Source organism: Exophiala aquamarina, assembly GCF_000709125.1.
Source record: "Exophiala aquamarina CBS 119918 chromosome Unknown aczIA-supercont1.3, whole genome shotgun sequence".
NCBI classification, from domain to species: domain Eukaryota; kingdom Fungi; phylum Ascomycota; class Eurotiomycetes; order Chaetothyriales; family Herpotrichiellaceae; genus Exophiala; species Exophiala aquamarina.
This window is the reverse complement of record NW_013550585.1, coordinates 1,997,909-2,024,371: the sequence shown is the minus strand read 5'-3', so window position 1 is coordinate 2,024,371 and position 26,463 is coordinate 1,997,909. Positions and strand designations below refer to the sequence as shown.

At 51.0% G+C, this 26,463-nt stretch overlaps 11 protein-coding genes across 11 annotated transcripts; 6 read left to right on the top strand and 5 right to left on the bottom strand.

The window, feature by feature from the left end:
• Positions 1–476: 476 nt before the first annotated feature.
• Positions 477–1,814, bottom strand: A1O9_04327 (uncharacterized protein; the record flags this gene model as incomplete). The annotated part of the gene is made up of 2 exons (XM_013406619.1): positions 477–506; positions 570–1,814. 2 exons carry the CDS (start codon positions 1,812–1,814, stop codon positions 477–479), a joined length of 1,275 nt encoding a protein of 424 aa, XP_013262073.1.
• A 267-nt stretch (positions 1,815–2,081) lies between these two features.
• Positions 2,082–3,968, bottom strand: A1O9_04326 (uncharacterized protein; the record flags this gene model as incomplete). The annotated part of the gene is made up of 3 exons (XM_013406618.1): positions 2,082–3,329; positions 3,382–3,861; positions 3,924–3,968. 3 exons carry the CDS (start codon positions 3,966–3,968, stop codon positions 2,082–2,084), a joined length of 1,773 nt encoding a protein of 590 aa, XP_013262072.1.
• A 2,860-nt stretch (positions 3,969–6,828) lies between these two features.
• On the top strand, positions 6,829–8,634 carry A1O9_04325 (uncharacterized protein; the record flags this gene model as incomplete). Its single annotated transcript, XM_013406617.1, has 3 exons — positions 6,829–7,002; positions 7,067–7,473; positions 7,524–8,634. 3 exons carry the CDS (start codon positions 6,829–6,831, stop codon positions 8,632–8,634), a joined length of 1,692 nt encoding a protein of 563 aa, XP_013262071.1.
• Positions 8,635–8,861: 227 nt separating this feature from the next.
• Positions 8,862–9,950, bottom strand: A1O9_04324 (uncharacterized protein; the record flags this gene model as incomplete). Its single annotated transcript, XM_013406616.1, has 1 exon — positions 8,862–9,950. The coding sequence occupies one exon, from the start codon at positions 9,948–9,950 to the stop codon at positions 8,862–8,864; it is 1,089 nt and encodes a 362-aa protein (XP_013262070.1).
• A 965-nt stretch (positions 9,951–10,915) lies between these two features.
• On the bottom strand, positions 10,916–12,931 carry A1O9_04323 (uncharacterized protein; the record flags this gene model as incomplete). The annotated part of the gene is made up of 9 exons (XM_013406615.1): positions 10,916–11,030; positions 11,082–11,129; positions 11,212–11,387; positions 11,463–11,696; positions 11,768–11,885; positions 11,946–12,146; positions 12,212–12,588; positions 12,682–12,793; positions 12,828–12,931. 9 exons carry the CDS (start codon positions 12,929–12,931, stop codon positions 10,916–10,918), a joined length of 1,485 nt encoding a protein of 494 aa, XP_013262069.1.
• Positions 12,932–13,539: 608 nt separating this feature from the next.
• Positions 13,540–14,018, top strand: A1O9_04322 (uncharacterized protein; the record flags this gene model as incomplete). Its single annotated transcript, XM_013406614.1, has 3 exons — positions 13,540–13,568; positions 13,656–13,783; positions 13,891–14,018. 3 exons carry the CDS (start codon positions 13,540–13,542, stop codon positions 14,016–14,018), a joined length of 285 nt encoding a protein of 94 aa, XP_013262068.1.
• A 713-nt stretch (positions 14,019–14,731) lies between these two features.
• A1O9_04321 (uncharacterized protein) lies at positions 14,732–16,916 on the bottom strand (the record flags this gene model as incomplete). Its single annotated transcript, XM_013406613.1, has 2 exons — positions 14,732–15,424; positions 15,477–16,916. The coding sequence occupies 2 exons, from the start codon at positions 16,914–16,916 to the stop codon at positions 14,732–14,734; spliced, it is 2,133 nt and encodes a 710-aa protein (XP_013262067.1).
• Positions 16,917–17,811: 895 nt separating this feature from the next.
• A1O9_04320 (uncharacterized protein) lies at positions 17,812–19,425 on the top strand (the record flags this gene model as incomplete). Its single annotated transcript, XM_013406612.1, has 2 exons — positions 17,812–17,922; positions 17,977–19,425. 2 exons carry the CDS (start codon positions 17,812–17,814, stop codon positions 19,423–19,425), a joined length of 1,560 nt encoding a protein of 519 aa, XP_013262066.1.
• A 1,073-nt stretch (positions 19,426–20,498) lies between these two features.
• Positions 20,499–21,650, top strand: A1O9_04319 (uncharacterized protein; the record flags this gene model as incomplete). Its single annotated transcript, XM_013406611.1, has 4 exons — positions 20,499–20,654; positions 20,739–21,029; positions 21,086–21,272; positions 21,367–21,650. 4 exons carry the CDS (start codon positions 20,499–20,501, stop codon positions 21,648–21,650), a joined length of 918 nt encoding a protein of 305 aa, XP_013262065.1.
• Positions 21,651–22,815: 1,165 nt separating this feature from the next.
• A1O9_04318 (uncharacterized protein) lies at positions 22,816–23,696 on the top strand (the record flags this gene model as incomplete). Its single annotated transcript, XM_013406610.1, has 2 exons — positions 22,816–22,888; positions 22,954–23,696. 2 exons carry the CDS (start codon positions 22,816–22,818, stop codon positions 23,694–23,696), a joined length of 816 nt encoding a protein of 271 aa, XP_013262064.1.
• A 286-nt stretch (positions 23,697–23,982) lies between these two features.
• Positions 23,983–26,292, top strand: A1O9_04317 (uncharacterized protein; the record flags this gene model as incomplete). The annotated part of the gene is made up of 1 exon (XM_013406609.1): positions 23,983–26,292. One exon carries the CDS (start codon positions 23,983–23,985, stop codon positions 26,290–26,292), a length of 2,310 nt encoding a protein of 769 aa, XP_013262063.1.
• Between the last annotated feature and the right edge of the window lie 171 nt (positions 26,293–26,463).

Below are 26,463 nucleotides of genomic sequence, written 5' to 3'. Positions count from 1 at the left end.
GTCGAGGCGGGCAGCAGCCCTAGTTCAATCATGATAATGAGAATGCTATGAGAATCTTCTCTCGCCCTCCTAGCTGGCGAATATGGCTAGGGCTGGACGTTCGTGCAGCTCACAGTTCTGCCCAGCAAAGCCCAGCAGCCAGCGCTGGTAGGAGGACCGAACTGTCGCCGACCGCTGCCTCTCCATGTGGAGCCGTGCCATGTGCCGTTGTCATCTACATGGAATCTCCGTCGTCTCAATCCATGGGTATTATCCGATACCACCCCCGGTAAGGAATGTTTTGCGGCTGTCTCTCAGAGGTCAGAAGGTCGCTATCTAGTAGCAAGGCTGCCACTTACCATTGCCCTTTCGAGTACCGCTGACTCGCAGAATCAAGTCTGTTGGACTAGTAGTCATCTTGTTTCCCGTTGCATGTTCCAAAATATCGGTCTCCGACCCTCATGTCAATGTCATCTCGACCGGGTGAATCCGCACTTTCAATGCACCATTTGCTCCGAGATAAGTTCCTGCATAGGTACATTAGCTGACTGTCTGGGTCCCATAGATAAATGCGAAAGTAAGAAATTTACCGGGAAGCTTTCAGCAATGCCTTCAGTGTAGCGCTCCACGTCTTCAACCAACCCTTGCACGCCGTGATCCCATTCACGAAGCTCCCTGGTCGGTCCTCGCAACTCAACTTCGGGGATAGTCTCAAACATGATCACTCCAGCGATCTGGTCGATCTCCCCCCGAAGACGTCCTTGTTCCACCATACGAGCTGCATACTCCTCAGCTTTCTCCGCTGCCGTCTCATCCTCTCCGTCTTTGAGACCTAGGATTTGTCCCAGTGATGCGGTCGTGATGTTTTCATACAATCGACTGGTCGCGAGGAGATTGTGCTCGATGACTGCCTTGCTCAACACGGTACTCCCATCAGCAGTTTTGGCCAATTGATGCGGTGCCAGCGTCGCCGCGAATGCTTCCACTTCCATCGACGATAGCAGCCGATCAAGAAACATATTTTCCAGAATCCCATATTCCTCCGTCTCGGCTGATCTCTCATCTTTGTACAGTTTTGCAAGCGTTCGACTTCGTAGTGGACCCGCAGGTGCAAGAATAGCCGTCTTAATGGCGGCCGAGAGCGCTCTTCTGCGGTCATCCTCATCCGCGATGCTGCTAGAAGACACATTGAGGTATTCCGCAGAGGCATTCAAGAAGTCTCGTCGAGAGTCCAGAATCCGTGCTTGTGACAGTTGGTAGAGGAGCCGTAGATCGGGAGATTCCTTCAAGACAGGTATCGCGGCGGCAGCATTCTTGATCTTGTTCAGACCAGTCTCAGCCGCAACGGTGTCGTCGTCCTCCAGATAATTCCTCACAATGCGAATCCACGTTTCTACTTTCTTGCGATCTGGAACCTGTCGCTGCGTCGAATCTAGATTGATCCCCTGCAGCGCCTTGGCCGCGGCACTGTATTCTTCTTCCGCCTCATATCCATCCGCCAATATTTCTCTGACCGCGGCATCTTGCTCTTCGAACGAGGCCAACTGTGACTGTAAGGCTTCAGCCAGGTGGGAACCAACGGTGACCTTGACCTCCGAGGCCGACGTCGAGAGCGACTGGATGAGAGTCGCCAGGAGTGGGCGAATCGTGATGATCCCGAGGGAAGAGGTCAGGAGAGAGTCAATATATGTCACGAGATTCGTTGCATGTTGTTCATTTGCACGAGAGGGCGAGGTCGTCAGCCGCGAGAGTAGGTCATTGTATGTCTTGGTCTTGACTGCCGCTGAACCGTCTGCCACTGACTCCAAAGCCGCTGTGAGAGCGGGTGAGGCCATCACAGACACGATGCAGTATTTAAGGAGCCTCTCGAATCATTGGGGTACAGGAATTTAGAGGGAGCGGACGATGTGGACGACTTGATTCAATTATCATCATGGCAATTCGCTGGCTGAGTGACAGTCGCAGGCAGTCCCACATCACGTGATTGAACGAGACTTGGCCTTGTGCTGTACCATATAAACTAAGTGGAGAAATATTCCTTGGGAAGTGCCACTGGTTCACGGCGTCCACCATTGAACTTACTCCACCGCTTGGGAGCCCTCTCAAAACCCTCCCCATCCTGGATAGCTACTCATCGAATTCCAGCTGAAACGATCCTGGAGACTCCAGGTGGGTTGTGGTGCCATGCCCGAGTACACAGCCGGCCCAAACATTGAACGGGCTTGCACCGCCATATCATATGACAGATTCTGATCCACGAAGTTCATCGGCATTGACATGGAGAGTTCGTCAATCCCCATGTCCATAATGTTGGCAGGCTGGGCTGTGTCAGTATCCGTATCCTCTTGGGCACCCATCGTTGTTTGCGCCATAGTCTCTAAAATGGACGATACAATCTTTGGCTCCTGTTGAATATGCCCGGAGGTCTTGCTTGTGTCCCATGCCTGAAGGATGAGTTTGGCAAATATAAGGAATACAGGGGATTTCCCTCGGCCCTCTTTATCGTCCAGATACTTGGACCAAGCCTCATAGTCGTCGCTCAGAACCTCCCAAGCTTGCCGATTCAGCTTGCTGTGCGGTCGTGTCCTCAAGTCCTGGGCAACTTGGAGATACGCCGGAAATGGAAAGTAGAGGTGGTGCAGCCAAACAAATCCTCTTGTGAGTGGCGAAGACATGATTTTCGTGTCACACTGAAGGACTCTCATTGCAATGGAAGTGGCAGTGTCACGCTGTGATTCTGTTCGAGCAATAGACGCGTCATCAATGTACTTCAGACAGTGTTCCATAAGACGCCACTTCGCCAATTGTGCTCGAGTCGTCCAGATTGTCAGGAAGTGGAGAGGGTTCTCTTCATCACAGAATTTGAGGTATTTAGCTTCGATCTCCGCCTCCAGTCTCGATATGTCATCTGTTTCTCCCGATATTGAATCACTTTGGGACGGTCGAGCGATTTGCTTCAAGACCGGGTTTGTGATGTCGAGGTGAAGTGTGTTGTACCGTAAAAAATCCCCCAGCTTACTCCGAACAACGGCGAACAGTGCGTCGGTGGTTGTTCCCTGAAAAGCTCGAGGTTCCTTCATTCCAGGCCGCAGATCTGAATCGTTCACATTGAGAGGAATCTTGCAATCCCACGTAGGCCCTAACGTCACCTCCCCATGGTTTGTCGTCTCACTTACTCGGGTATCAAACAGTACCAGCGCCCACCACAATCTACGGCGCATCTCGGCCTCTAGAGCAGGAAGCTTAGCCAAGGTAGCTTCACTCTGAATACCCATACGCTGGGCAATGCGGATTGCTGTAGCAAGAATAGTGGCAAGAGAGACAGGGACTGCGGCAGGTCTGATAGATATCTACGACTATTAAGCAAGCCAGAGCAAATCTAGAGCAATCAGCTTTACTTACTAGGTATAAAAGTAATGCCGTCAAACAGTCGCGATCGTCGGACCGTAAGAATCCACTGTTAAGTAATGCCTGCTGGCAGCCAAACCGATACCGTGCTAAGAGATCGCTCTGCGATGACCCGAACGTAGTCTGACACTCATCAACCTGGAGGCTCAGAATAGCTGTACAGTAAATGCTGAACATAAGCGCTTCTAGGGTGTGGCTGATGCTGTTCAAATCGCCGACCGCTTCAATGATGCGACTTTGCAGGCTAGGAACATGAGTAACCTTGAGTAGCGGATTGACATTGTCCAAGTAAATCTGCCACAGCTGGAATATCTGAATCGGGGCGGGGTGGAGCGTAGATAAGTCGATATTCGCGACTCCTGCACCAAAAAAGACGAGTTCATCATCTCCAAATGATCGTTGCCAGGCCTCCTTGACAGCAGCCTCGCGCACCTCGTCTTGTGTGGAGTCTGAATCATCGTTAGGGTCTCGGAACTACTTCAGCCGTCAGTACGAGTATGAAGCACAAATCTTGGTGAAGGTGAAGGTGATCGTACTCCTTGGCTCATGGCGTGCCAAACGTTCCTGAGGTAGTTAGCCATCGCTGCACAATGCTAGATCCTCGAGCGGCGGCTGTCTCACTTGGGTTGATAGGCCCCATCGGATTTGACAGTCGTCGAAGGGGTTGAGAGCTCTGTGCCCACAAGATCTGTCTGGTCATCGTCCGAATTACCTATGTTCTCTGTCTGGAAAGGTTCCGGCCTTGGAGCCCAATTTTTGTGCAGTGGTTCAAATGGAATGTTATTCTGTCGCAGCAAGTCTTCATATTTGCGGAGGTGTTCCAGCAGCTCTCGGTCACCAAAACGGCGTTTTCGTCTTCGCTGAGCAAGCGTCGATGGTACACATTGTGCTCGGGACTTGACACAATTTGCACAAGGAAATTGCCGATCGCATTTCACTTTTCGTTGCTGACACAGCACACATGCAAGTACCCGGTGTGGCTTTATTAAGGGCGCGGCACCGGATGAAATCGAGGGATGACCCTGTCGAATTTCAGTACCGCTCGACATTGCTGCCAGTAAGATCGATCACATCTGGCTCTGCACCTCCAAGAAATGGATCCTCCAGTGGACCGGCAAGTTAATATGATGGACAACTACTGCCCAGGCGATGGAGAGCGGGAATCAAGAGTCAGTAACTACAATAATTAAGATGCCCTCGCTAATCTCTAGGCAGCCAGACCGTGATGTTGTCAGCAGGGACCCGAAGTACAGGATTAGCGCCAAGACTTAACTAGCGCGTATTGGCTCTATACTTTACTAATTACTTTAAATACCATGATCGTCATTACTATTGGGAATAAAGCTTCCAGTAGCACCTCAACGTCCTGCTTACCTTTCTTAAGTTCGCCAACTTGGATTCTCAACGGCATGGGAATGGTACACTGATAAAATAGGGCTGTGTTGATTAATAAGCTTCGTCTAGCCAGCTAATGACTCGATTGGCTGTACACGACCATATCGATGCGCCGTAGGCATACTGTGGCTTGGTGGCTTGATGGCACACACATATAACTGGTAAGATATATCGAGTGGGTGGTCATGCGCTATGACTTGGCGGGGCACAGCCATCGCCTTGCCGCGCCTTGTAATCGGCTGCCTTGTGACCCTGAGCAGGAGTTGATAATTTCTCACTCAACGAACTTGCCACACTGCCCTCAAGCGCACTCTGCACGTTCTTTTGCGTTCTGGCGCCTCTCTACAGATATTTTGTTCAACCTCATATATGCATTTGACCAGAGTCTGGATCCGGTGGATGATCACTGCCTGACGCTGAATACATACATAACTTCCTGCATTCAAACGCAACTTGATCCATTTCTAGCAGATGGCTTCTCGGCGTGATCGACAATCACGTGGATCGCCCTGGCAGGTAGCCCTCCTCTTGGGCTCTGCATCGACGCTGCTTCATTTCATCCTGGCTATGGTGGCAATTTTCAGCCCGGGTTCAGAGCTTATCTTGAGCGTACTTATTGCTTCTATTGTAACGGTAAGGATGGCCTGCTCATTGCCCGTCCCAGCACGCTCCGTGGCTGATGGGTTTCGACTACAGTGGACAATTGCCTCTGTGATCGCCGCACTCGCCATCTGGCGGTATCGGAATTGGCCCGTTGGCCTCTTGGCGTTCGCGTTCGCGAGCGCGACCATAATTATGGTCGCGGTTCGATATGCCCAAATCGTGGACGAATATTCCGGCTCTTCGAGGGCAAAGATTCGTCTTCGCAGCGCCCGGGGCGTTCACGCCGGTCTTGCTGGGCACCCTTCCGCTCGAAGGCAGCTGGGCGCAATTGGCACCGCAGGCCTCGGAGCGGCTCTTGATATTTCGATAGCGCTCACAAATAGTGTCTTGGGAATGATGATTACAGATGGAGTTGTCCTGTATGTTTCTGACCCTTCTAGTCTTGCGAGAAAGGGGCGATCGATTTGCTGACGGATCCAAAACACAGGCTTTCATACGTCATCGTCAGCCTTCTTACGGCGTTCTGCACCTGAGTGATGGGCCCCGCCACTGTTCACGCGACTGGTGGAGGACACAATAATCAGGCTGAGAAGGATAATTCGAGAACGAGACATTGACAAGGCTGAATCACCCCGGTGGGCAACGCTGAAAGGAATGTCCAGTGAGATTAATACGAAGAGAATGGTTCAAAAGTAGAGGGAGGAAGAAAGAAGACTGGGCGACGGCGACGTGGCCTTCGCGTCTAAGATGTAGTCGACGCTTCCGGTCGTCGGACATGTCGTGGGACACAGGGTTGACGCCGTTATCACTTATTGGAAAGTTTGGTGATGGAACAGTGGAACCGTTCAGCTGTATCTACACACGTGACAGGCAGGTATCGATCGTTCGGCCATCTCGGGCTTTATTAACAACCCGGACATATCAAACGACATTCCAGCGAAACGTCCGGAAATGTTTCAGTCAGACGAACTTAATATCACGTGTTGCATCGCTTTAACTCATCCCCTGCCTCACAGAAACTCAAAAATTGTCTCCGTCTGACAGATGGTTCCGAGTACCATTATCTACGATAGGGGATCCCCGTGCCACCGTCGACCGATTCCATCCCATCGGATCAATAACAGTCGTTGAATTTCTTCTCTTCCAGGGCAGAGATACACATACCATGCGCACCGATGCGCGAGGGGCATGCCACTTCCCTTCCAGCGAGCTTCATGCGTCTCAACATTATCAACTCCGATTCCGCCAAATGGATGATTCGGGTTTTAGGAATAGACCGAGCATCAATGCTCAAATTCGATCCAAGTCACTCGGCCCCCGTGAAATGGTCTTGTCTTAATAACTTATGACACTGTTTATGGGGATATAAGACCACAGCTGCTCAAGTTGCCTGTGTGAGAGTACAATCGAAATCTCACAATATCATTGCCTCAAGTCCTGACGATGTCTTCTACAGCCTCTGTGGATGATGCCAAACAAGCGACCACTGCTGGAGAGGCACAGTCGCGTGATCCAGTCAACGAATATGAAGACGCTGAAAAGAATTTCAAGCCCAAGTCAATCAAATTCTGGTCCATCATGACTGGCATGTATCTGTCCTTTTTCCTGGTTGGGTTGGTCAGTTACACCTCTCAATCCCCCTTAAAGGGCACGTTTAGCTTATGGGTTTGGTACTTAATAGGACCGAATGATCATCGCAGCCGCCGTCCCACGCATCACCGATGAGTTTGACTCCCTAGATGACATTGGCTGGTACGGCAGTGCCTACATGTTGACCGCGGCCTGTTTTATGCCAATATCTGGCCGGGTGTATCAGCTGTACTCGACAAAATGGACTTTCCTCTTTTCAATTCTGGTGTTCGAGGTTGGCTCGACACTGTGCGGTGCGGCACCCAACTCGATCGCTTTCATTATTGGGCGTGCGATCGCCGGTCTAGGATCGGCAGGAGTCTTTTCAGGAGGAACAATGATCACTCTTCCGCTTATTCCTCTCCGTAAGCGTCCCGTCGCCAGCTCAATGTTTGGTTTGGCATTTGGAGCTTCGTCTGTCCTAGGCCCACTCCTTGGTGGTCTTTTCACCGATCATGTGTATGCTAAACATTCTCCGTCTGTTCAATAATTGATCCTAACAACACTAGGACCTGGAGGTGGTGTTTCTACCTGAACCTTCCAATCGGTGGCTTCACAGTACTTGTTATCATCCTCTTCCTCCATGTCGAGTCACCGAAAAGGGACAAACTAAGCTTCCTCGCTCAGATCAAGCGACTTGATCCGATTGGAATATTCTTCTTCGTTCCAGCTATAATATCGCTAATTCTAGCTCTGCAGTGGGGAGGAACTACATATACATGGTCGAACCCGAAGGTGATAGGCCTCCTCGTCACCTTCGCCGTCCTTTTCATCTGTTTCATCGTCGTTGAGGTCCTGACACCACAGACCGCCATGGCACCGACCCGAGTCATTCTGAACCGGTCGATTGCCGGTAGCATGTTCTTCATGTTCCTCATCTCTGGAGGCATGATGTCTACAATTTATTACCTCACAATCTGGTTCCAAGCAGCGAAGAATACCTCGGCGATACGTTCCGGCATCAACACTCTACCACTAATCCTGTCATTCATCATCATGGGCATCCTCGCAGCCGTCCTGACCCAGAAGATCGGTTATTACGTTCCATCGATGCTGATGTCAGTGGTCCTCTGCTCCGTCGCGGCAGGTCTCCTCTCCACACTTTCCCCCTCTTCAGGCCAAAGCACCTGGATCGGCTATCAGATCCTATACGGTTTTGGTATCGGCTTTGGATTCCAGACATCGATGCTACCGCCGCAAAACGTCTTGCCCCGTGTGGATGTGCCTCTCGGCCTGGCGCTTATGTTCTTCATGCAGCAGCTCGGGGGCTCTGTCTTCCTTTCCGTCAGTCAGAACATCTTTTCAAGCAGACTAGTCCACAACTTATCAGGCCTTGCAGGCCTCGATGCCCAAACGATTGTTAACACGGGTGCCACTGCGCTACATACGATGGTCCCAGAAGATGAACTCTCCACTGTCCTTACTGCGTACAACGACGCCTTGACCCGCGTCTTTATCCTAGCTGCCGGTCTGAGCGCATTTATGCTCCTGGGTGCCTTGGCTGTGGAGTGGACGAGGATGGGTGGCGAGAAGCAGAGTGAGAAGGACGGAGAGCATAAGGCACCAGAAGGAGATGTCGACAGTAAGGAAGTCCAAGGGGAAAGGCCATTGGAAGCGTGACGGTAGGAGAGGGCTGCGGGGCCTCAGAATGTATTTATCTGATTTTCAAAGAATCTCCCCTAAATCCTCCTAGAATATGATAGTAATACTCTAGATGACTCCCCAAGCCAGGATCACCTATCCTCGATGTCGCTTCTAATAATTTGTTCATAATGGAACTCCGCCCTTCCCTCACATTGCCACGAGGTGCTCATGCCCGCAACCCACTCTTGTAGGAACACGGCACTCTACTTGAGATGCTGCTCATTGACCAACACCAACCGATACCTCGGCTTACCCGCCTCGAAATCTCGCAGTGCCTGATTAGCATCCTTCATCGGGTAATTATTATTCCAGGTGTGCACGCCCTTTTTCACGAACAGGTCCAACATCTTCCTGATATCGTTTGGCGAGCCGATCATGCTTCCCGCAATGGAGCAGTGGTTGCCGATGAGACTGAAGGCCGAGACAGACGGGAGCTTGTCTTCAGGCGCGCCGACTTGAACGAACGTACCGTGTAGCCGGAGGAGGCGCAGGTACTGTTCGAGGGGAAGCTTGGGGCTGGAGACGGTGGAGACGATGAGGTCCAGCGATCCGGCGTGCTTAGATGCCCAATCGCGGTCCTCGTCGGTGGCGATGAAGCCCGTGGCGCCCATCTTCATGGCGTCGGCTTTCTTCGCGCTCGAGCGAGATATCGCGACGATCTGCTCGCAGCCGAGCGCTTTGGCGCCCAGGATGCCGTAGTGGCCTAGGCCGCCAATGCCAATGACCCCGACCCTCTTCCCATGTCCTGCGTTGTATTGGAAGAGCGGCTTGACTGCCGTGATGCCACCACATAGCATGGGCGCGGCTTGATCCGAGGGTATCTCATCTGGGATCTTGATCACGCAGCTGGAGCTCCCTCGCCAGTAGTCGGCATAGCCTCCCATGGACTTGCTCCCGTCCGGCCACTTGGCACCATATGTACCGACGGTGGTGCGGCAATGAGGCGTCCAGTCATCTGCGCACGCCTCACAGTCGCCGTTGCGGTTGTGGCACGCATACGACTGTGCACCTACACCAACTCGGTCGCCCACTTTGATACCCTTTACCTTCGAGCCCACACGGACAGCATGTCCCACGATTTCATGGCCCACGCAGACTGGGTAGGCAGTCTGGCCCCAACCCGATCTAAGTGTATGGAGATCAGACCCGCAAATGCCACAGTGTGTTATACGAATATCAATATCCTCGGCCTCATCGAATGGTTTCGGCTCGAACTGCTTCCATACCATCTTTCCATTCACCGAGTCGGCATCCATGCCGAGCCATCCTTGGAATTTGTAATCGCTTGACATTTTGACGATATGTTGGTGTGATGGATTTCAAGAGAAGGAGTTCTCGGCTTCAACGAGAAGTCAGTTAAAGAAGGACAACTTTGGAAAGTCAATACGAACAGACCTGGCGCATATAACATATATCGTTCTAAAACAAATTGCGAAGAAGTGGCACCCCCAAAACATACTTGTACTGACGTACCTCAATAAGCCGGCCTTAGGTGCTCTCAGTGCCGAGGTAGAAGGCGGTGGGATCCACAATTGCTCGAGGTTGCCCAGAGATTTTGTTGAAGATTTCATGTTGCTCCAATAGGAAGTGTAGGGTGAGCGATGAGCTGTGTAGATCTTCCAAATTCACACTGAAAGTTCGTTTAGGTTTTGGGTTCAGTGTCCTGAGAAAGTCCCATGGATCCTGGAGTGTTGACATCAGCAAGGCTTCGGTGGACGTCATTTTCAGGCGTTTCATTGGATGCCGCCTGGACTTGGGGTTCCAAAAAAGTCATGAGCAACCTGCCGTCAACTGCATTGGCGGATCATTAGCGAGCTAAGCGGTGATGGCATGGCTTTCGGTTTGAAAATTTTACGGGCCAGAGTTGAATTGTTCTTCAGAGCCTTGCGATAGACTTACAATGCGAGGCTTCGGAATCAGGGGCACCAGCCTTTCCGGATTCATTACGTTTGAGAAATGGGCCTGGCTCACCTTGATACGTCCAAGCGGTACTCGGTATGGGGAGGGACAAACGTTGCGAGAATTTACACCATACAATTCCAAGCCCAGCAGAAGCGAATAAACCCCAGCTGGTCATTAGATGAAAGGAGCCTAGAAGCACTTAGACTACTAGTTATTTCGCCTTCGGACATCTAGATAGGGGTCTAGGCTTCAATTGCTCCTTTCATCGCTATCACAGCAAAGACTGCCGTCAATATCATCGCCGAACTTTGGGCAACAGCGGCATCCCTAAACAATGATCCCAGACCTGTAATTCTCATGCTGAACGGGGCGAGATCTTAACCATCAAAGGCTGCTTGTTGGCGAGTAGACCAAAAATCTTCGTCTTAGACCAGTCGGGAACACCACTGTCTGCGGCAGCGATGTCAAAGCTGTGTGGTAGCAATGTTAGCTCGGATAGCTGTAGAAGGTATCAGACTTACTGCCAGAGCAAAGTTGCAAGAACGAGCCTGAATTCAGCGCTGGCGAGACTATATAATTCATCAGCAGTTTAATCGTGGCCTCCTTGAGGACGGCAAAACTTCTCATATTGGAGAATGTTAGTTGACTTACGCTTGGCCAGGGCAATTTCGAGGACCTGCCTGGAAGGAGTTGACTACTCCCCGTTGATCATTTGCATACTTCCCATTCATGCCTTCTTCTAGCCACCGTTCAGGGACGAATGAATCTGCATCTGTCCAAGCTCGGGAGTATCTTCCTGCTGTCCAATGGTAGACACCAACCAAAGTCTGGTCCACGGACATGAGGATCAATATTCTAACATCTTCTGCGTGCATTGTGATGGAAAGATTCAGGTTGCTCACCTTCGGTGGTATTAGATCACCATTTATGAAGTTGCCTTGAGCATTGGTAAACCTTCTCTGTGTTTCCGGACCTGGGGGCCACAGTCTGAGCCCCTCCGAAAAAACGGCGCTCAGATACCGCAGTGAGTTGACATTTGCAAGAGTGATATCATCAACACTTCTTAGCTTGGAGCGGATCTCGTCTGTCGCCTTGGCTAGCTTAGACGGATTCTTCACCAAGAAATATGTCGTCCCCTACAAGCACAAGAGTGCTGGTCAGTGCCCGGGAAACAAGACCGCATCTCGGTTGATCTAGTCGTACTTACCACCATGGCAATTGCTATGGTGTCAAACCCACCAATAATCGCATCAGCTGCAAGACGAGTTGCTAGCTTCTGGTCGATACCATTACGTCGACCGACTTCCTGAAATACATGTGATAATCTGAATGAGTCTCAGCTGTTAGGCCCATGTTCGGCGGCGCCTTGAGAAGCGGTTACTGACACATCATCTTTCGACTTTTCCAATGACTTCTGCCTATTTTCCAACCGCCTTGTCGTTTCCAGTACTGCGGCCAACGGGGGAGGCTCGCTGCTTAAGAAGAGGAATCGTGTCAAGGCACTCGTCTGGAACGCAGTACCTACGGCAAGCTGCTTAAGGCCACCAACGAGTTCGCCGTGCAATGGCGGAAGTTCCAAATTATTACTGCAGGATCCACCTGGTCAGCATGTTTTGTGGGCTCCATAGTTGGTACAGTTGGCCAAACCCACAGACAACCGAATGTCTCACCCGAGAATAAATCACCGATGATATCGAAAGCAACACATTCATAGCCATTGGCAAGATCCAGCACCGCCTTGCCGGCCCCATCTCTCACCTTGCGTTGCAATTGCATTACAAATGCTGAGATATTCTTCTGCAGGATGCTCTCCTTCTGGCGCAAGGCTTTATCATTTATGGTCGAAGCCAGAATCTTGCGACAAACTGCCTGTTCGTCATCGAAAGGGTTGTCCATGAGCCCATGTTGAGAATTTGGAGTTTGTGGAAAGATCTTCTTCAATTGTTCTTCGCCCTTTCGCGTCTTGTATATGTCGTTCCAAGCTTCTTCCGTGACATATGACAGCTCATTTGGACCGACACGCACGATCTGATTTCAGAGGTCGTGTGAGCCGGATATCATTTCCAGACTTTAGCAGAACCAGAGTGCGCTATATCGAATGCGCATAGATAGACAACTTACAGGACCATATTTCTCGTGTTGAGCTGTGACTTGATGCACCCACTGCCCGCGTAGGACATACCAGATGCGCACTAGATTGGTGGCCTGGAACAACTTTGGCCCTGGGTATTTACTGAGAGGATGAAAGTAAAGTCTGTAAAAAACACCTATCACTACCCAGGACGCTGCCTAAAACCGTCCATTCTTGGAATTCAGCACGTTTCAAAAAATAACATAACAAACATCGGACCTGAGAGTGAGCGTTGGGCATGGCGCAGCATACCAAGAACAGTGAAGCAAACAGTAAATTCAAGGTCTGATCAAGCATTTCCGGAACAGATGAAATACCCTGCGTCATGAATTCAGAAAATCTCTTCTTTTTACCGCTGTTTCCTCGTCTTCTCTGACAATTTGGTGAACAATCACATTTTAAAAAAGGCCTGCATGATTTGAAAGTGCTTTTAAATGCACCATAGCAGCTTGGTCCAAGGTAGGGCCACCCATGGTATCAGGCCGCCTAAGGGTCGTACAAAGTGTACAGTTATCTGATACCATCCATGATGAGAAACTAGGATGGCACCGATGGATGGAGGTCAAGGCACTCCTCAAGTAAGGAACCCCGTTTCGCATACATCACGTGGCACCTAGGCATTCAATACGATACAACACCATACTAATAAATTACCAAATGCACCTCATCTCTCCACCCACTCGACCTCGAATCCAAATCACCATGCAACAGGACCTCACCCTTGACCACGTCTATTGAACTTCACCATCTCTCCCGAACCAGTGCCACCGCTCTCAAGCACCCCCCCATAGTCAGCTATATCAAGTCCTCCCTCGGCCTCGATAACGCGCTCATCCACTCCTCGCACAATGCGCTCGACGCTCCCGCTCCGGGGTCTGTAAGTAGCTTTCGACTGAGTTGCCCTACCTCTCACGTCTGCATGTAACGCAAAAGCTAACTCACCTCCCACTTCCCTCCCTCACAGACTCAAACGCTCCTCATACTACGATTCAGACTACCGGCAATCGGCGGCGTTGATCCGCGCACGCCGACCGTATCTCTTCAAGAATATCGTTACTGGGACAGGAATCATGATGTTCGCAGTTGGAGTTTGTACGTGCCCGTGCCCGTCCCGCCTTCCTATCTTACATCGAGCGAGAAAGATAGAGACTCCCAAAAACCCAGCCCTAAACTAACCATACTTTCCCCCTCTTCCGCAGTCGTATTCACACTCCGAGCCGTCGGACAAGATAACTTCGACGACGTGGTTGTGCCAGATGCCCCGCAGAAGAGCCAGACGGTTGCGCCTAAGAATCCGCAGGGCCAAGTCAACGGTATGCGGTCGTGAGACGAAACACAAACACACATGCCAATCGCTCTTCCTGGGAGCTGTGGATCGGGTACTCCTTGGATCGAATCGAGTGAAGCCTTACCCAGAAGGATTGAGAATCTAGTCCTTAAAAGCCGGAATAGAAGAGAACGGGATGAGCAGCAAGAGTACCGTTCATGTATTAGGTGTGCCGAAGAAAAGGACTCAAGTTTTCAATTTTCGACACCTGCATTCGGCGAAGGAGGTCCATTCTATCTTTCATACCACAAAACCTCGCATACAATCGACCTCCTTTAGCCTCACTGCATCGCATTGCTTCTCGCTTGGCGTTATTACGGAATCCGACATGGGGTGATTCTCCCTTCAATGGAGCTGTGTGATGTATTATATCTTTTAGTCGGGTTACGATGCTGGACTAGGACATTTAAATGTACAGAGTTGACAAAGCTGACAGAGCTAGTATCTAGCTGCTGGGATTGGCGATATGAAGAGAACCAGTCAGCAACAACGTGTTGATGCAGCGAACCAAAAAGAAATGTCTGTTCAATCATTCACTGGACATGTATCCTTAGAGAAGGGGGTAGTGTACATATTGACGATGCATCCATCAAACCATTCCGCTCATGTCAAAAGTGCTCCTTGCTATTCGAGTGTTTCCATCAATTATCTATTGAGACCAATTCCATATGCTCACGTCAAGTTACTTCCCACTTCCCACTTCCCAGATCAGCTCACCGGATGCTGAACCTGCCCATTCCCATGTTTACCCCCGCTCCACCAGCTCCGGCTGTGATGACAGTGTCTTTGTGCCGGAACGGGCTATCATTATTCCCTAGCCTCCCAACTTTCTCTGGCCTTGTTGAATTTCCTCGAGGTGGCGAATGAACAATATTGAGATTGGCGCGGGCATTAAGAGGCGACGATGCAAAGTCGCGGATATTATCTTTGGATGGTAGTTGAGTTTCTCCCATGTGATCATTAATTATGGGGTTCTGGTGAAGAGAATTGGAGGTGGGACGCCGGGTATCTAGTGGTGACGCGGAGTGGAGTCGATAGTTGTGGACATTATTGGAGTTGGGTTGATGCTCGATTTTAGCTGCGCTGCTTTGTCCATCGTGAGGCGTATTGGCAACAGATGAATGCTGTGCAGAGGGATCGACAATGGTCGAGGCAGAACCTGTGGGTTGTAAAGCATCGGTGGTATGTTGTTGGTTGGCTGGAGTGAGGAAGACATCGTTGTTCAAAGGCGAACGATTGGAGTTCTGGCGACTGATAGCAAGTCGATGAATTGGATGCTGAGGATTAGCCCACGGGGTTTGCTCAAGGAATTGCTCCTCTGCCTGTGGTCCGGAAATCTGTGCTGATAAGGAGCTTTGGGCCGGGCGCTGGGTAGGTCTGGATAGGCGGAGCTGTGCTGGTGAGATCTGTTCCCGTCAGTACCAATCTAGAATCAACTTGAGAAATGTGAAAACATACGCCCATCTTCTGCATATCATCTTCCAGGTCTTTCTGTTTTGATGGTGCTAATTCCGGTGCTGCTGGGAAACCAACATACTTGGCCACCCCGGACAGAATCGAAACCTCCTTGTTGTATGCAGTCTGTTGGAGAATTTGTTGCGACCGTCGTTCTGGAAAGGGGATTGTGTAGTTGGGAGCTGTCGAGTCCGCTTTGAATCTGTCCCTCTGAATTCGGTAGAAATGCTCGCTGATTCTTTCCAAATGTCTTTCCCGAATATCGCGCACAGTCTGAAAGAACTGACTGTGTATCTGACTGCGTTCAGCTACACTCTTGTTCTTTAGCGCCCCTACTTTATATACGAGGAGTTTCTGTTCGACGTCAAACTTCTCGTCACGATACTTTTGGACGGCTTCAAGTTGTCGGAGAAATTCAGGGTGCGAAGGTCGAGGTGCGCCCAGCAGGTTCAGCTCGTGGTTGATACCAGCAATGCGTTCATCATACAGACGATCTCTCAGGGATGCGAAGTGTTTCTCTAAGCCGACCAGGGCCTCCATGGCAGCCATGCGACTTGCCTGTTCTTCCTCGCTCTTAACGGCGGTTTCCACATCATTATCGTCGGCTTCGCTGTCTTCAGGGACCTCAACCTCGTTTTCTTCTCCCTCAGCCTGTGGCTCCTCAACTGCGTCGCCTTTGGCTTTTCGTCGAGATCTGCTCCTTGTCTTGCCTTTAGAATCTTCACTAGAGTCGGCCTTCTCGGGTTCCTTCGGTTCCTCCTCGGGCTCCTCTTCTGGCTCCTCTTCTGGCTCCTCTTCTGGCTCCTCTTCATCACGCTCAGTAATCTCAGGTCCAGCCCCAGGCTCAACAGTAGCTTCTCTGGTCGGCTGACTGCGAGAATCTTCCGCGTCACTTTCTGGATCGGATTTCTCTTCCTCCGTGTCGACGGAGCCTGTCCTTCGCCGTTGTGAGCGAGGGGCCTCTTCAGCTCCAGATTCGGAATCCTCCCTCTTTCTTTTATTGGGAGAGGTTGGTGGCTCGACCTCTGCCTCCTGCTCAGGTTCTGGGTCGTCGTCGGCCTCGGGAGGGTCGCTTAGAATGCCATCCAGGTCCGAATCGGCGTGGGAGGAGATAGGGGAGGTGATGGAACTCTCGGTCAGGCTTTCAATCTCTGGTCTCATATCCACATCTTGTCTCTGGGCCAACTTGCTTGGACTGATCTCGAAGGGTTTTTTCCTTGCTAGGTTTTCTGGCGTGATTTGCAGGCGTTCAGTTTCGGCCTCAGAATCGCCATCGATGGCAGCAACAGGTTCCGACTCTTGGCCATCGCTGTCGTCGTCCAGATTTTCATCCAGCTCACTGAGACTGCTAGAACGGTCGTCGTCGGAAGGAGGATCATCCTGAGCAGCAATGGCAGCGGCAGTATTGGAGAGTGCAAGCAGAGAATCGGCGGCAGAATCCATTTTAGAGTCTGCGAGTGGGTTGGAGATATGGAGATTTAGAGAAACTCGTCTTGATGAGGGGGTAGTGGTTTACCACTCAGATGGATGTCTTGGGGCAGGAAGATGGTGTAGGATCGCGATTGTGGTCTCAGTTGTCAAGACATGATAGTAAACTGTGGAAGGAGTCTATCTGAGGCACAGCAGCATGGTTCTGTACACCGAAAGAGGGTGCGCCCAATGAGTTGAGCTCCAGCGCATACACCCCGGATTACCCCAGGAGTCCAGGACACACCAACGCAGTTTCGGTGGATAGGAAGGCGATCACGTAGAGAGATGTGTGCGAGAGTCCTTGGAAAGGCAGATGCGTTCTATTTCCCGCCGGTAATGGTCGTAGAAAAGGGTGTAGGAGGGAGTGGTAGGCAGATGGGAGGAGAGAAGTTTGCGGGGCAGGAGAAAGTCGGGTTTTCCGAGGATGGGGAGGGGAAAAGTGGATGATACAGTTGAAAGGAGGTGGGAACGAAGATGTAGGTCCTGTGAAAGACAAAGAAAACAATATAGCTTGTATTTAAAGGTACCGTGGTGGTGAAGCGCAGGCGTGTTGAGGATGAAGATGAGGATGAGGAGGATCAGGATGGGCCCAGTGCCTGCGTTTCGATGTCATTTGGCAATGGTAGGTCTCTGCACCTCTATGGTCGCTCCTGCCGTAGGCTTACAGCGTGGCTTGGCAACCTCTCCCATTTCGGAGTTAATCTGCATGCACGTGTCCTTATCTCCAACTCCACCTCCAATTAATTTTTCTGCTTTTGATCTTCAAGTTGCAACAAGAGACTGCAACCACCATTAAGTACACTTACTGCCGCCCTACTATTTGTCCTCAGATTTGTCACGGCTAGGTCTTGTGTATCTTGTGCCTACAATGGCCAAGTCGAAAACGTCAAAGGGCCAGTCGGACTCTCCGCTCCCCGCTCAAATCACCACTACTAAGAACAAATTCGATCCAGCGTTGACTTCATTGTTTGCGACAAGCGTAGGTCCACAATGCTCTTGATCGCACGACCCCAATGCTAATTATTTCCACCAGTCCGGACCAGTAAAGCTTGTGCCCAAGGCGGTTGCACCTACAAAACCCACTACCAGCGTCTCGGTCTCTTCTGCAGATGAGGATGACGATCACATATCCTCTTCTGGAGGTGATGACTCGGATTCCGATGAACACCAGTCCTCAAATAGTGCTTCAGAGTCTGAGGTGGACCAAATATCAGGATCTAAATCTGATGTGGAAGCAGAGGGGCGTGAGAGACCTCGGAAGCGCCGACGGGTCGCAAATGCCGCGGCTGAAGATCTCGAGCAATCCTATTTCCGTCGACTAGGCCGTGAAGAAGAGAAAGAGCAGCGTCGAAGACGCGCAGATCGAGCCGGTCTTCAAGACTCCCCTGGCGGAGCGGATCACACTGCAGATGACCAATACCATCCCACATCGGCCTCTGACAGCGACGAGGATTCCGTTGATGGGAAGGCACTTGATATTCCGCAACACGAGAGCCTACGAACAGTCACAAATGATCCCGATAAGATTAATAGAACCGTCTTTCTCGGCAACGTATCAACAGAGGCTATTAAGTCAAAGCACGCTAAGAGAACTCTGGCCCGCCATTTGAGATCGGTCCTCAAAACACCTGCTCAAGGCAAGCGTCCAGGAAAGCTTGAGTCCCTACGTTTTCGCTCAACAGCCTATGTCAGTGGCTCTGGTCCCAAGAAGGCAACATTTGCCAAGAAAGAACTCATGGATACTACCACCAAAAGCACCAATGCCTACGCTGTATTTACCACGGACACTGCCGCAAATGTTGTTACTGAAAAATTAAATGGTTCAGTTGTTCTCGACCGCCACTTGAGAGTAGACTCACTTGGCCATCCTAGCATCATCGACCACCGACGGTGTGTGTTTGTGGGAAACCTTAGCTTTGTGGATGAAGAAACTCCTGGTGAAAACACGAAAGACAATTCTCAGCCAAAGCGACCCAAAGGCAAAGACCCGGCTGATCCAGAAGAAGGCCTTTGGCGTACCTTTAGCAAAGTTGGTAAGGTTGAGAGTGTCCGGGTTGTGCGGGATCAGGAAACTCGTGTCAGCAAAGGTATTGCCTACGTGCAATTTGCGGACGAAAATGCTGTTGAAGCGGCGCTTCTCTTGAATGAGAAAAGGTTCCCGCCCATGCTACCGCGAAAGCTGCGCATTATGCGAGCCAAAAAGATGAAGCAGAAGGCACCATCGACAGGACTCGGAGCAAAGGCCTTGGCCAAAGCGGCATTTGGTTCGGGACAAAAGAGAAAGCGCCCAGGACAGAGCCAAAGAGCAACTACGAAGGGCCTCGTATTTGAAGGCCATCGTGCAAGTAGTAGCAACACAACGAAGGGGAGATCAGCAGGATCGAAAAAGAGGCAGAGCAAACGTCCTGATACAAGAAGCAGTCGTCGCGGTGCGGCTTTCAGGGCTGCAGGCGGGAAAAAGACCCAGCCAAAGAGGATTTGATTGAGCGTGGTATGACCCTGATCAGCAGAATACTGTCAAGAAGACCTTTTGGAGCCTTGAGGGATTTGGGGAAAAGGCTCATGAACCAAGTACTTGCACCACACAATGATTATGCTCCCACAGCAAATCAATGTTGTCGTTTATGGTCTTTATCACTGCCTTCAGGCCGGGCTTCCCCGTGAGGCAGCGACTTCTTTGCCCCAGTGAACTTACTCTGCAACTGGAAATCGGCGTCCGCATAATTGCAAAACGCCATCTCACAGCAACTCTGCCTGAAAATAGAAGCGGATGCCGAGTCTCTCTTCAGTCCCTCTCCCCGAGTCCCCACGCATCCACCCACTAAATCACAGACACGCTGGACTAGCCCCTTACGGAAAGACGCTAGTAATCACGTTCTTCGAGTTCGAGGACTCCAGACGCAAACATGGTACCAGCACCCTCGCTATGCCTCTTGCTCGTGTCACAGTATCCGAATACCAGCCTGTCCTTTTTATCATTGACCACCATGATCTACACCGCCATATGGTGATGGATCTTACAGCAAACATGGCCCCCATTGAAAATTCACCTCGCTGGTGGAAATACTGGCCTCAAAAGCAACCCCGGCCGGAGGATCAGTGCTTTGACCTCCTCGGGCACTTCACTCTCTTAATAAGTGGTATGCGGGACGCCTAGACAGTTCAGTAAGGTCAGCGAAGTAGGAGCAAGTCCGCACTGTCGGCGGACCATCCGAGGCTGTGATCTAGGGGAAGTCCCACATCATAGGCTCAGACTTGGAAAGCTAATTACCCATACCTTGTGGGTGTGGGATGAGGGAGGATGCCCTATAGTGCTTCAAGCACAACAACAAAATATTACCCACCAATAGTGCGGCTGCTAGCTCCTTCTAGCTAAGAGAAGACTTGACCAAGAACGACAATTCCTGAGCAGGCAAGAGACTGTGGCCACATATAAAGAGGATAGCTGTGCTGTCAACAGTTAACTTCAGGGCCACAAGTTAAATTCACCTGCTACCTATTTGATCATTCGCTCCTCCATTGAGAATACCGTCTCGCTTGACAACGGGCGCAAGAATGTCGACCTCAGACGATCTTCTGTGGACTCTCCCAGTGCAGTTGACTGAGACCCTTCACAGAGACATCTACGACCTCATCTCTCCTGAGAATCCGGCCAATAATCAGCAAGGGAAGATTATTCTCATAACTGGCGGAGGTTCTGGTATTGGAGCGGTATGCAGAGTGTACAGTTTGGCGTTTAGAAAGCTGCCAATCGAAAGTAAAAACTGCTAACATCTGCTGACTGGTGACTTGTAGGCAGCAGCACGAGTTTGGGTCCGTGCAGGTGCTGAAGGAGTCGTCATTGCCGGGCGGCGAGAAGACGTTCTTCAAAAGACAGCTGTTGAGTTGACTTTGCTCGGCCAAGGGAAAACCAAAATCCTTGCTGTCCCAACAAATATTGCTTCTGAAAACGACGTCGAAAATCTGTACGCAGAAGTCAAAAAGAGATTTGGTCGAACCGCGGATGTCGTTATTGCCAATGCTGGAGCTGTACCACCCACAAAACCCCTAGCCGAGTTAGACATCAACACCTGGTGGGCCGGATACGTAAGCCTGGCTTGCTTCCTTAATCCCAAGAAGCACACATACTGAGGATCATCTAGGAAGTCAACGTGAAGGGTATGCACAACACTGTTGTTCACTGGATCCGAAGCCAGGCCAACCCTAAAGAGCCAGAAGGGACTTTCATCAATGTCAGCTCTGGGCTCGCCGGTATCAAGATTCCAGGAGGAAGTGCCTATGGATCGAGCAAACTCGCTGGACACCGTTACACCGAATATATCGGCCTTGGTAAGTGGACGGAATATCAAACCGTTGAGCGATACCTCAGCCCTCAGAGAGTCGGTCCATCATCAGCTAACAAAGTTCCTCCTTTCTCACCAAGATTATCCAAAAATCAGAGCATTTACTACGATTCCCGGTGTGGTAATGACTGACGTGCTGAAGGAGGAGGAGTGGCTACATCCGTTCGCCAAAGATGCGCCAGAGATGACTGGCGGATTGGCCTTGTATCTTTCATCGAGCAGAGCTGACTTCTTGAAGTCCTCTCTCATCAGCGTCAACTGGGACCTCGAGACCATTGAAGCGCACAAAAAGGAGGTCGAGGAAGGAGCTCTGCAGGCACATTGGATTCCTTTGTTGCCTATGGCAGGAGGGAAAGGCTGGTAAAGAGGGGAATGTTTCGAGGCGGGCTAGAGAAAGAAGGGGCTGTGTGTGTAACATTCGTTTCTGAAAGATAGTCGTAGAATTAGTTGCGTCCTTGTAGGACGTCTAATGTCTGAAGGAATCCTGGCGCATTGACTGATGGTAACTTCCGCTCTCCTGTGTCCACTGCTACCGGTGTCCCCCGCAGCGAAATAACTAGTTGGTGGATGAGCAGAGAGTATGGAAGAACCATACAATCCCTCTCTTCCTCCAACCGCAAGCTAGAAGACGGGTGCTTCGGAGCCGCGGTCAGCCGCGGGAGATGACCGATCAACCGCGACCTATAGTGCTGTCCACATAATGACGCAGCGATTCTCGATCTCGATAGGCAGAGTGCTGATCAGATAACCTTGCAACCCTTCGACATCATATTTCCCACGATCAACCCTGCTAGCCGTATTGTGAGAATGTCTCTTCTTGCGCCAACATGTCCAAGACTTGCCTTTAGGAAAGCTACTATGCATAGCACACCGCGGAAATTAAAAAAAAAAAACCCTTTCATGTATGATCAGGAATCAGGTGAAAGCCTAAACACGGAGTACCAAAGGAGCATATGCGGACACCCAATTAGGTACGCTACTCCACCTAATCGATGTGTGTCAGTCCATGTCAATATTCCTGATCAAGGTAGTTGAATTAGCTAATGCAATCCACTCCTGTTATATGACAACCCAGACTAGCGCTTTAATGCTAAACTTGATGATCTATCCTGGCTCTTGAGTAGGACCTCTATGCTAGACGATGAATGATGCTGCTTGGTGATGGAGACGCTTTCTAGGGGAATGCGCTCATTGAAATACAGATGAGAAGAGGATGGGAAGGAACATAAATAAGAGTTATATCCTTCAATGGGTAAAGAATACAAAATACTTCATTCATACATCTTCGGTTCTTGAGTTTGAGTCCGACTAAAAGTCTACCACACTGAGCACGTTTTGCACGCCTTACTTGTCCTGACAGATTACAGGGAGGATCATATTTACATTCCTGAAGGAGGTTGAGCCTGGGGTCCAAAGATGACACCAAACGAGAAGGTGCGGAAACTGGCGTACAGAAACTGGAATATCATTAGCTGACAAAAGCACGTTGCTAGTTCGTTCTTTACAGTTCGACAGCATCCCAATGGGCGATGGTGCCGCAACTCGGGTTGGTGGAGAAAGGGTATGGCGCAGAGGAATATGAGACGAAAGATGTCGACCTTCGTACGTGCTTGGTCGATCCCCTGGAATGCATGGTATCCAGATAGCACTAACAAAGGGACATATAGTTACCGCAGCTAATTTCCACCCCGAATACCTGAAGATCAACCCAAACGGAACCGTTCCCTCCCTAACAGCGGCGTCACTCGACAAGCCCCTCATAGAGAGCGCTGACGTTCTGACATACCTAGATCAAAAACGGCCAAATTCTGGTGTTGAACTCACGCCGAAGGACCAGAAGACTCAAGAGATCGTTCAAAAACTGGTCGACCTCGTACACTCTGGCGCACTAAGCACAAACCTAATTCTTCTCATGGCACGAGACAAAGAAGAATTCCAAGCCAAGCAGTCCAGCATGTGGAAGGACTTCGTGGGCACCCGGCAGAAAGTCCTTGAGCAGAACCGCGCCGAGCATCCCGACCACGAGTTCTACGGAGCGAAAACCGTGGAAAATGGAACGCTGAATGATCTGTATACCTCGTCAGAAGTCGGCCCTGGCCATGAAGGATTCTTCGCGCATTCTCGGGAAGGCTATCAAACATTCGCCGAGGGACTCGCCAAGCTGGATTCTTTACTTGTGTTGCCGTATGCAGCGGGAAAAGAAGTTACACTGGCGGACTTGCATATTGTGCCGTGGCTGGCCCATGCTATGTGGGGAGCTGGGGCGAGTGATGTGGATGATTTTGGGCCTCTGGAGGAGCTGGTTCAGAAGACTGTGCCGGGCTTCAAAGTTGGCGGGAAGATCCGCCAGTGGTGGTCAACGTTTGGTCAGAGGGAGTCTTTCAGAAAGATTTACCCTGCCCTTCATTAGCGATGAAGGGAAGTGAATATTGTACGGAGTAGACGAGCATGAATGACTACCCGCAGTCCACTGCTTAATGTGAGGTAACAAGGCTGAGAAGAGAAGAAAGACAGTGACTTGGAACGAAAGCACTTAAGTACGGTGAATCATAACACATTTCGTGCATTTTATGCCAAGCATTCCGCCTAGGACTTTTGGAATTCATCGATTGAACAAGGAGGCTGTATGGCTTTGACGTGATGTACGCCGAGAAAGCCGACGGACTTTGTTGTGCCTGAGCGTTTGTGTTGATAAGATGCTGGAGGGCAAAGGTCACAAACGGAGCGCTGCGGAAGCTGGTTTGTCTACAGCAAACATCCGACAACAACGTGAAGGGCAAGCCATTCACATCGACCAAGGTCACCATCTACCGGTTCCAGACTGTGCCAGCGGACAGCAACCCGTCAGAAACATGAATCCAGATATCTCTGAGCGAGGAGGTCAACATCGCAAGGGAGATGATACTGAACAAGGCGAGTGGTCCATTGCAGAGTCCAAATCCTCCCGGAAGAAAAAGCGACGGAAGATCGCAAGCGATTTTGATGCACCTCCGTCCATTTCATTTCTATCGACCAAACCTGCTCAAATTCAGCTCAAAGCCCTCCAAGAACTTGTACTCTACATACTCGCTGATGGCGTTGCGCCAACCTGGCTCGCAATTAATAATGCCCGACAGATCCAGAAGGTGGTGGTTCTCATGATTCCAGGGCTTGATCGCAACTCCGTGGAAAAGTCGGATATTTTCAAGCCGTCTACGGCAGCGACAGGGGAAATAATGCTCGATGGGTCAACGCCCACTGGTTCTGAACCGCCATCTCTGCCTCAAGGTGAAACGACTCCTGCTGACCTCCCTCTGCAACAGCGCAATGAGGTTGCTTCGGGGGTGAGCACACCTGCCGCGCAAAACCCTGTCCATAAATTTCTCGATCACTTAATCCCGGTGAAAGCACCAGGAGACTCCGGAAGAAATCAGATACACTCTCCTTTGCAAACAATACTCATTGCACCATACGACCAACCGAAAGACAAGCGTGGAAAGGATGAGAAGTCTCACCCGGTACGAACTGCCATTGCCGACTTCATCCACACTGCCGATGAGTTGCGAGACGCAGAATATCCCATCCATCCAGCATCATTTGATAACGACCGAGACGCACAGCTGGAGCATGAGAGGCGAGAAAAGACCTTGCAATCCACCTCTGCAGGCTGGGTCGACACGAAAGTCCAGCGTTCCGAAATCCCAATCCCAGCCTCCCCTCTTAAATCCCCCAAACCTCTCCGAGCCCAAGACTCGCTCACACGAGGCTACAAAGTCTACGCAGTCGACTGCGAAATGGTGCTGACCGACAACGAGAAATTCTCACTGGCGCGGATCTCAATTCTCGACTGGGCGGGCAAGACTGTGCTTGATAAGTACGTTAAACCGTCCCTCCCGATCAAAAATTACTTCACGCAGTTTTCCGGGATCACTCCGCAGATCCTCGAGGGTGTCACCACCACGCTACAAGACATCCAACAGGAACTCCTCTCCCTACTCAGCCCAGATTCAATCCTGCTAGGTCATTCGCTGGAATCAGACCTGAACGCTCTTCAACTCACCCATCCACATATCATTGATACCTCAATCATCTACCCTCACCCGCGGGGCCTGCCTCTCCGATCTTCCCTGAAGTACCTAGCAAACAAATACTTGAAGCGCGAGATCCAAAAGGGCGGCGCGGACGGCCATGACTCGGTCGAAGACGCGCTTGCCGTGCTTGACCTAGTGCGCATGAAATGCGAGAAGGGTCCTCGATGGGGTACACTGGACGCAAACGGTGAGAGTATCTTCCGCCGTATTTCTCGGGCGCTGAAACCGGATGATGCAACGCCGACCTTGCCGGGTAAAATGAGACAGACGGCCATAGTCGAGTACGGCACACCCGAGCGCGGATTCGGCAAGGACGCGACATACAAGATCGCCTGTGAGGACGATGACGAGATCGTCGCTGGCGTATTGCGCGCTGCGCACGGAGACGATTTAAACCACAACATCGAGGATGAAAACGGTTGTTCCGGTAGCACACTCATAGCCCCCGCTAATGACGAGACTACGAAGAGAGCTGCGCGCCCATCAACCACCAGCACGCACCAACACGAAATCCCCATCCCCACCGGCGGCGCTGACTTCATCTGGGGTCGACTGCGCGACCTCGAAGCCATCCGCGGCTGGAATACAGCACCCGCACCTCTGCCCGAGAACCCACCCCCCTCCGACCTCACTTATACTGCACCCGCATCCACGACCGAAAATCCGCAACTCGAAAAAGCCATCACGCAAACACTGACGCGCCTCGCACAGCTGTACACCGCCTTGCCGCCTCAGACGCTGCTCATCGTGTACAACGGCACAGGCGACATGCGGCCGGTGCTGAAGCTGCAGCAGCTGCACGCGCAGTACCGGCGCGAGTTCAAGGTCAAGAAGTGGGACGAGCTGAGCGTGAAGTGGACAGATGTCGAGGAGCAGGCGCTGAGGCGCGCGGTGGACGACGCGAGGAGGGGCTGGGGCGTAATTGCCGTGAGATGAGATGAAATAGGATCGGATCGGTCAAGGTCTTGCCCCATTATCCTGAGGATGAACAGGTCCGCTGAGATCAGCACTCACAATAGGTGGACTGGGATTGAATATTCTATGCGCGGTGCTCCATTCACTCGTCCGTCACTGTATTCATTCCATGGTCATGAAATAAAAAATTGT